Source organism: Salvia splendens, chromosome 5 (genome assembly GCF_004379255.2).
Source record: "Salvia splendens isolate huo1 chromosome 5, SspV2, whole genome shotgun sequence".
Taxonomy (NCBI): Eukaryota; Viridiplantae; Streptophyta; class Magnoliopsida; order Lamiales; family Lamiaceae; genus Salvia; species Salvia splendens.
Window position 1 is genome coordinate 10,296,357 of NC_056036.1, and position 10,095 is coordinate 10,306,451.

General features: G+C 36.3%; 1 protein-coding gene across 6 annotated transcripts; it reads right to left on the reverse strand.

Annotated features, from left to right (window-relative positions):
• Nucleotides 1-3,723: 3,723 nt before the first annotated feature.
• LOC121805098 lies at nt 3,724-9,619 on the reverse strand. Of its 6 annotated transcripts, XR_006051254.1 has the most exons (5): nt 9,196-9,619; nt 8,594-9,107; nt 4,465-6,994; nt 4,251-4,393; nt 3,724-4,085 (listed from the first exon to the last, which is right to left on the reverse strand). XR_006051254.1 is itself a non-coding variant. In XM_042204882.1 (4 exons), the coding sequence occupies exons 1-4, from the start codon at nt 9,216-9,218 to the stop codon at nt 4,058-4,060; spliced, it is 3,384 nt and encodes a 1,127-aa protein (XP_042060816.1). In that variant the 5' UTR covers nt 9,219-9,619; the 3' UTR covers nt 3,724-4,057. The 6 variants fall into 6 exon arrangements, 5 of the variants coding, with proteins under 5 accessions (XP_042060816.1, XP_042060817.1, XP_042060815.1 ...); XM_042204882.1 differs by having other exon boundaries at nt 4,167-6,985; XM_042204883.1 differs by having other exon boundaries at nt 4,251-6,994.
• Nucleotides 9,620-10,095: the final 476 nt, after the last annotated feature.

Genomic DNA, 10,095 nt, shown 5'->3' on the forward strand with positions numbered 1-10,095 from the left:
TTGTGATAATTTAATGTATACATTAAAAATGAAAACAATAAATAAAGTTCAATTAAATATATGAAAATGACAGGGGATCAAATATATTTTATTTTTCATGTGTGAACTACAAAGTTTTACGCATTATTGTTTGATCTGTAGTTGTCATAAAACAATATAATTGAAACATTAAATAAACATTAGGATGATATATTAGAATATTTAATAGTATAAACTATTTGTCATACTATATTTTATACTTTCAAAACATAAATTTCTACATAATAATCTCTTACAATTAGAAAATAATACACACAATAAATAAGAGTATATAATACTATGAATAAATAACACGAGAGAATTGTTTAGCCGATTCGTTACTATATGTGCCATTATTAAATACTTTTATAAAATTTTCGAATACAAACTACGAAAGAAAACAACTAAGCCAAACCCTATTTCTAAGCTCACGATATATACGTAGGCCCCACAAAATTCATCTCGGATGGGGTGTTGATCAGTCCATTCAGGCTGAGCTATGAGAAATGCTAATTTTTCTTTTACTTAAACTAGTATCATGACCCCCATGAGACGGCCCATTTTATTTTTCTCAAAATATGAAATATTTATTTGATATAAGAAACCACATTAAAAATGAAACGTTTTCAAAAATAGAAATAATACTCTCAATACTTTTCTCTCTCTCTTACTTTACTCTTTCTTCATTAACTCACAAAATAGCAGTACATCTCTCTTACTTTACTCTTTCTTCGTTAACCCACAAAACAACACTACATAAAATCTCGTGCTGAAAACTAAATATTTCATTTTAAATAGGACGGAGGGAGTAGTATTTTATTAGTGTATAAACATTATTTATTCTTAAGAAATCTATTTTATAAAAAATTGTTGTTTAGTTTACCGGTTCTAAATTCTAGTCGTCTTTTTTTTTTTACAATTTTATTAAATATAAATCAGTCTATTTACAAAAAAAATACCTATAACTTCTCTTTTAATGTTTTACTTTTATTCATATTGAGTAACCAAAATGTCTATTATTCTTTATTGTCACAAATTTTAAGACTCTTCCGTACTATATTGTTCAAAACGGGTTGCAATGGCATTAAAAATAAAAATAAAAATAATGATATAATTATATAAAATAATTTCAACGTCACCAAATTATCTCTTAAAGACTTTAAAGTCTTCCATATGATCAATAAAATGTAAATATAGCCGAAATGCATGATTTGTTAGGGGATTGCGAGGACTATTTTCCTTCACAAGAAAATTGCGGAAAACCTCCCCTTCCTTCAATATTCCACCAAACCGCGCGTGTAAAGCTCGTGGAAAAGCAGCCTAGATTTTAACGTCCTGTATGAAAAGTCCAGAATTTATGATTTACTATTACTTTGCAAATAAACATTCGACGACCAACAAAATAACGTACCGCACGATCTTGTAAAACACATTGTTTGCTGATCACAATGGTTTTTTCTCCAGCAGCGGTTGTGTCAAAAACACGAATGCAGCGTACTTTGACAACCAAAGAAATTAAACACAAATGCAGCGTACTTTGACAACCAAAGAAATTGAGGAAGCCTCGAGCTCATTGAGCATGGTGTGGAATGGTTCCATGGCGTTAAGCTTTCCTCCTATGGTAGGAGCAAAAATGGTATGCTTGAGTTCTATAAGGTAAGTAGGTATGTGTGGATACCTGGCCTTTAAATGACATATTTATATGCTAGAACATTGTGCACGTAACCCTTGTAAAACCTCCCACAAGTTAATTAATGAAACATGGATGAAACGAAATCCAAATTACAAGTGGTACATTCGTAGATATTTTTGATCTAAACTAAGAAAATATATTTTTATTTCTGTATAAAAATAAAGTTATTGAGATTCCATATATTTTTATTTGGAATTCTAATCAAACGTTTAAATGGCCTTTAATTATATATTTTAATTTTAATATAATTAATCTTGTAAATTTCTCTAAATTTAAATGACATAGTAAAACCTCCCACTCACTCCACTTAATCACACATTTTTAGCTTTTAATCAAATGTTTAAATAGCCTTTAATTATAAGTTTTTAATTTAATATAATTTTTTAAATTAAATGGCAGTAGTAACTAATAACGAACTTCGTCTTCGTCAAATATGACTAGTGATATCAGATGGAATTAAAATAAAGGATTGCAGCAAAATAGAGTATTTTCAGAAGGGGCAAAATAGGAAAAGCAGTAATTATAGGCACGATGAAAAGTTTTTGTGACCGATATGTGATGTGCAATTATTGTATGATAGATGACATGTACCAATGTCATCCTGCTTAGTTTGCGTCCAACTTTTGTACATGTCCTTATTAGTATATAATCAAAGTTAGTATTTTTTATTTATTAATTTTCTTATATTTCAACAATTACTTACACTATAAAAGTATGATCCATCTCCCTTAACTTCGAAAGAAGGAATAAAACTGCTAAATTCGACTTTTGATTTGTGTATGTATTTGAAAATTTTGTGGGCTCTTTTCATAATTTATGAGATATATTATCTACACACATGTTTTATATTATTTATTAATTTGATTGAGCAAATTAATTATACTCCGATTAACTTACTATCCCAAATTAAGTAGAATAAATACACTTCCTTCGTCTTTGTGAGAATCTATAGCAGACTATAATTTTGGACGTGTGTGTAAAGAGGATTAATGATAATTAATTTGTAAGCCTCACTTGAAAAAAATTGGTCCAAAGACTACTACCGCGACAACAACCGGTGCTTGTTCGGTTTGCAAGATTGTATCCCGAGATTAAATATGTAGCGTGTTTGGTCATGAGATTAAATCTCACAACTCAATCCAAGATGGATAACCATGTGTCAATTAGTTATGACCAATCTCCTCCAACTAAAATAATTTCACATCTTAATCCTAGATTATATATTAGTAGGAGTATTATTTTATCTAGAAAACTGAACATTACTCTTACAGAATGGAATTGACCCAAAACTGAGTTTATTGATATCCATTCATCTCTATTTATCATGCCATAATAGAAATTTTATTTAAACTGAGTTTATTGATATCCATTCATCTCTATTTATCATGCCATAATAGAAATTTTATTTACGGCCAACCAACCAACAAAACCTAGGAGAGCTTTAAACAAAAAAAACAAAAGGAAATTCAATTGTAAGAACTAAGATCTATTTTCAATCATTTGTCTTGCTCAACGAATACAATCACTTCAATGCAAATTCACATTTTGCATCTTATTTATTGAGAGGTGCATAAGTGCATTCAAATTTAAGTTCTCAGCCAATACATGCATTGAGACGGATGCTTATCGATAATTTCTGATTTAATAATATTTGTAAATAGGTCAAGCATCTTATTACTCATTTACATGCACATGAAAGTACATTAAACAACAGAATTTATTTTCTTATTTATTTGGATAGGAATCTTTACATTTTGAACAAGACACGAGAAAACGACTGGTCTACAGGACAAAACCGGTGTAGGGTTCAAAAAATGTGGACCAATTTTGAATTGCCTTAACTCTCAATATTTATGACCCATATATTATTTTTACCTGCCAAAATTAATAAATTAAATTCGCTGTAACTGAAAAATATTTATCCTCTATGCTACACACACTATATACCATATATACCATTTCCAGTTTTGAATCCTTGATGGCAGTTGTCAGATTTTCTACAATTGAATTTCTTTTCCCCAATTAACACTATCATTTCATTCAACAAAGCAATAAGTCTGTTACATAACCAGGCGTTATCAAAGATAGTTCACTACTTGGTTTATTTCAAAAACATATTCCACCTTCGAAAATAAATATCAAAGAGTTGCTTGCACACTATTGCTCCATGGTCTTCACCTTGATGTTTCGTGATGCTATGTTTACTCAACGCTCCGATGATTGCGATGTTTCGTGATGCTATGTTTACTCAACGCTCCGATGATTGCGATGTTTCGAATCACTTCCTCGGACTATTCTTCATGGTTGAGCATTCCAAGCGCAGCTCAACAAGCTACTTGCACGAAATCATTGCTTAAACACGGGAGCTTTCCTGCTATAAGTAGAAGATGCATAAGTGGAACCAAGTATTTACATTACAAGATTAACCGTTAAGGTCGAAACATATCCTTAACACCTGAACATCTCTGCTGCATTTTCAGAATCTGAGAATCTGAAACCTATGTTAGTAGTAGACAGAGAGATGTCGTGATCTGTAGACCTGGTGTTATCGTGATCCTTTTGCCGAAGAGCATTTATTACATGCTTCACTCCAGCAGTAATCTTGATGGGACTGGTTCTTGCATTCTCTACGTAGGAACCCGACAATGGTGGAATAGTTTGTCCATCCTCAATAGTCGGAACCTGTTCATCAGACATCATGAATCCTGGACTTTGTGTAGCTGAACATGGTTCAAATGCTGCACCTTCCATACCTTTAACAGTATCCTCAAAGCCAACACAGGAATCTGGTTTTCTAACAGCACGTTGATGACCTTCATGGAATCCTAAGATAGGCCTCTTCAAGGGCTTAAAGGGAGCATTCAATTTCTTCCCAATGTCAAGGCCTCTAATTCCAATCCTTGATTTGAACCGTTCTTTGATCATGTTTGGATTTCCTAGTTTTCTTTGCATAGTAGAAACAGGAAGAACCCCAGAATAGTAAGGCACAGGACCCAATGGAACCGGAGCTACAGACTGCAAGGCAGAGCCGGACGACAAAGGACTGAACATGCAAAAATCATCGGATTGAAAGGACACTGAACCATTAATTGCGCAACTAGTTCCAGGGTTCAGATATGGATGATTACGTCCCAGTGCATAAGATTGGCTGTTACCTAACTGTGCTGCCCTTTCTGAGACATCAAAGCACGAAGGGTGCAGGCCCAGAGAAGATCTTGGAGGCCAGGAAGAATTGGCATTCCCATCAAGATCTGGATGCATGAAAGGAAATTTGATGGACGATTTTGGGGAGTAATTCAGATTCTGCTTGTTTTTCAGATGAGTGGCACTGGGATTCATATCAGAATGTAGTTCCTGATATGGAGCCGCTGCTGTAGGGAGCTCAAGGGTAAACAGCTGAGAGTCGTATCCATTGGCATAGGGCTCAGAGAACAGAGACTTGTTGTTATAAACTTCAGAAAATGTACCTGAAGAAAGGCCACCAGTATATAATTTCTGATCATGGTCGTCTGTTCTTGTAAGAAACAAGCTCTTGCACGTTGAGCTAGTTTGACTATCAAAGTGAGGGAGAGGATACATGCTTTCTGATCTGTGATTGACTGTTATCTCTGACGGATAGAACACAGTTTCTCTCAACTGCCTAAAAGATGGTTCATTCGGATCATTTTGATAATGAAGCTCGTCTATGATCTGCTTATCCTTCCACATGCGTCCATCCTCGAATCCTTGAATGCCTCTTCCCCCGACTTCAAATTCCTTACCCATCAAACGCATTGTTGACTGAAACTTCTCATTTTCAGGACACCTCCGAACCTGATTTTCGCCTCTGCATATGGTTTTTGCCTGACTATGAAAGGGATGATAGTTTGTTTGAAGAAAATCCAAGTGGTGGTTTTCTCTTTGAGACTCAATGATGCCCAATCTTGACGGAAGAACAGAGACAGCATTCTCTTTCACGTAGCTCTCGACAGGGAAAAGATTCAACTGGCCCATTGAGGACGTTTGACTATCCAAGTCTCTGTACTCTGAATCATGGCCTGAGAACTTTGAGAAGGTGTTGCTTGGCAGAGATAAACCAATACACTGAGCACCGCTAACATTTGAGTTCATCATGTGGTCAGCCTCCCTCGTGGAACTTGAGTTCAACGCGATCAACTCTCCTTGTGAGTTAAGAGGTAATCCAACAAACTCCTCGTCTATGCTATTGATCCTTCTTCCACGAACATCTGTAGTCTGGCTCCCAACTGGTAGTGATGAGAAAGTCTGAAACAGTTCATTGGGAGAAAGACGTGGAAATGTTTGAAAATGGATAGAATGAGCACAATTTACAACTGTGTTTTCAGGAGAAGCTTGAGTTAGTTTGTATGCCCCTCTCATATTTGACGGGTGAGATACTGAAGCGTCAGGATGTGTTCTCAGATAGTCTTTGAAACACAGTGGAGGAAATATGGGACGAGGAGTCCCCATATCTTTGTTCAGTCTCCTGCAGGTAGTTTTTGATGAGGTCGTCATCAGCTTCATATTTCCATTTGTGTAGTACCCGTCATGAGGCATGTGAAGGAATCTAGGAGAGAAGACATCCATTGTATTATCTGGAGCATCTGCTAGGCCATGGCCAGACCACTGTGGATTAAAGCTGCACATTGCACGTCTATCCGACCATCCAGATCTGGTAGAATATTCCCCTTCATATTTCTGTTTTCCAAATGTAGTTGAATCAACATCAAAGCTAGCGAACTCCTCGTTAGTTTCAGGTCCAGCACCTAATTCCTTTCCTGTTCTAGTAGAAGCATCCTCACTACCACTGGTTTCCAAAACAGTTGAATCTTTTTCCAACTCTACAGCATAGTCAGCATTGCCTGCATCAGAGCCACAATCCTTTTGCTTCACAAAACATTCCACAGATTTAGTTGGTTTTCGATTTATTCTAAGAACTTCACCATTCTCTGAGAAAGTGACCTGTTTGTTTGCCTTCTGGGGATACAACTGCACTGTCTCCTGCAAGATACATTTCTTTGACTGCTTTAGGGAAAATTCCCTGTCAGGATTCTTTAAAATACTACGCACAGGAAGCTCCAGGTGTCGGTTTTCTTCAATAAACTTAGATGAGTTACAAGGCACGAGTTTCTTATACAGACCCAAATGCTGTAATCTTGGTTTCATCTTGGGGATGGATGAGAAATCATGAATATCAGTGTCTACTTCCTTGCTGCATGATAAACTAGAGTTTCCTGTCGATTTCTGAGTCCGCGGTTTAAGTTTAAAACGATTTTCCTGAAACAACTATCAGAAGCGTGAAAGAAAGGAATGCGGTTTACGAATAATATAAATCAAAAGTTTCAAAAAATAAAAGATACTACTAGAGAGCACCAAAATGAAGTAAGAAACTTATAAATTCACACTGGACATAACATACATGAGATGAAATTATTATCTATATTAGATTGTGACCGTGCACCAGAAAACATACTTAGTTTATGCGTAACCACAAAAGGTCATATTCAATCTGTATAACTAAGCATTAGATTATAAAGATATGGGCTCCTATACAGTAATCTTGTAGACATTTTTTCTATTCATGTCTATTATTTTATGTGTCAACTTGATCACAAAGGATCTAACTTTAACCTCTCTCTTGTGAAGACCTTATCAGACACGGCCCACAAAAAAGGTACGCTAACATACTAGGCATACTTCTACCACTATCTCCCCCATGATTCCATTCTTGATGATTAGCACAACATAAAATACTCGTGTTATAGCATCTCATATTGGAGAAATTGCAATGCAGTTCACTAATACCCAACTGTTGTGATAACTCCAACATTTGATGTACAATTTCCACAGTGCCAATTTTCTTGATTTGCAAAAGTTTCAACGCGGCATAATGCTCCTCTCCTAAGGAGAACCAACATATTTTTTAGTTGAGGCTTCTCAAATACAGTTAAAAATAACTTATTAACCACCCCCTCCACCAGCAGATTGCTTCAAGATTGTATATTACTATCTTACTAGTACATAAAATCACAGGAGTCTGAGATATAACATCAAGTGTTATAGGCTTATAGTATGTTGCAAATACCCAAAAACAATAACTTGACCATATGATCTCATTCATAGTAGTTCATCCATTTTCAACTAGCATTACACGTTTCACTCTTAAGTTATACCAAGTATATGGTCATCTTTAAACCACAACTCCACAAAATTAGATTAACATCCGTGCTTCTGATTGATTTCATACAACTTCAGATCACAAACAAAATCATTGCACCCACCCAAAGAACACATCCTCTTAGTAAAACCTATGCAAAACAAAAGAAAGCGGCCTAATCGAGCTTTGAGTAAAATTAGCTCCACAAACAAACAGTATTCCTTGAATTCTAACCCCTCAAAAAGAAAAAAATTGGGCATTCGACCCACGTCAAAACTGGCCTTAGATGCCATGACAATAATTGCTCAGGAGAACATATGCAAACAGTAGAAAAAACAGCATAATTAATGTACACCGCTTTCAATCTCATAAAATACTTCTGTCCAATTCGTACAGCACAGCTGGACTACCATAACCTCTTCCCTATTAAGCTTCTCTAATCTTCTTAACCACATTCTCTTGTTTATTTTATTTTATTTTATTTTAATCTTCTACTCTTAACTAAAAATCTCATGGCTACACTCAAAGATGCACAGTCTCGCACCAGCTTTTTCAGCGATTGATTCTATGCACTACGGTATAAAAGTGACCCAAATTTGCAGTGTGGTCTGAATGAATTGATGTAGTCAAGATCAAATAATTCAAGAAACTGTTTGAGGCCCTTGATATTTTATGCGAAATGCGACCCTCCTAATTCCCAAATCCACATTGAGTTTATGAATCCATACCTTGTCCGAAACACTGATCTTATCGCCTCGTTTCTCCACCTTCTTCCGCTTGATTTTCTTAACGCCTCTCAAAGCCTTCCTCAAGATAGCATCTGTATTCTTCATCTTCTTCTTCCTCGACGCTCGATTAGAACCCACATTATCATCATCATCATCATCATCTTCTTCTTCTCCAACCTTCTCCGGGTTTATAGCCGGCGGCGCCACCGCAAATATCTCCAAAATTGACCTCTTTTTGGTGGCTCTCATTTTCCCTTTGAGTGACTTGAGTTTCCCCGCTTTCACGCCCTCCTCGGCTGAATTTCTAGAAGACGTTTCGCCACTTTCGTAAGTCTCTTTCTGAGGATGAATTGTGAGTTTGTGAGCTGTTTCGGAGCTGAGTTCATCAAGCCACCAGGTGAATCTTTTGATGACGATTGGAGGCAGCAGCGATTTCACAGTTTGCTCGTTGAAATCCCCATCGAAGGGCCAGCAGTTCACCACGTTTATGCTCCTCATCCTCGAAGCATATTCCCTAGAAAGAAAATCAGGCAGCATTACTAAATAAACAAGCCCCAGAAAACGGAAAAAACGAAATAAATTAAGCGTATTTAACGACTCACCGTATGGAAAACCCCCCTTCCATCTCCACAGCCAGCGCTTTGGGAGAGAGAAAGAAAAAGGTAAAAGGCAAGCGAGCGTACGATAAAGAGTGGTCAAACGAGAAACGAAGTGAAGGAAAGGAAAACAAGTGAAATGCTGTGAGATAGTGCGGTGTAAAAGCAACAGATTCACAATTGAGGGAAAACCACAGCAACCTAGCTAGGTAGAGAGAGAAACCCCTACTTGAAATCAAGCCCACTCAGAAATTGGAGAGAAATACAACTACAAACTAGACGCATATTAGAAGAATCGCTCACGTTTATGGAGATGGAGATGGAGATGGAGATGGGTGAGTGCTGAGTAGAGAAGAGAGAGAGAGAGTAGAGTTTGGAGATGTTGGTTGAGGTACTTTTTGTAGAGAGAGAGAGAGAGAGAGAGAGAGAATAGAGAAATGGGTTTCCCGCTGGAAGGGAGAGGGCGTGATGTGGTGTCAATCCCCATTTTCAGCTTCCCTATTTACGACTGAAAGTGACCTATCGGACCCACCCCACCCCTTCCCCTCCAACAGTATAAAAGTGTTCAATTCAATTTACTACAATTAGCTCTCTTTGTTTATACACTCTACCCAACCCTCTACCTCTATAATTATGTATTTGTAGTTAATACTTGTAGTATAATTTCATTCTACTAATGCAATCGTACAAAACATTGCAATATATTTTCAATTTTCCACCATTGCACTATCTAATTAATCGGTGTGAAATATCTATCTTCCGTCACATCTTTTATAAACACCATTATTTAGTCACGAGTATGTGGTGAGACATGTATTGCATCAACACATTCAAATGTAGAAAAGTAGTACTCCTAGTAGTATGTATGAGAACAACGCATAGTAGACGAGATGAAATGTAGTTTGG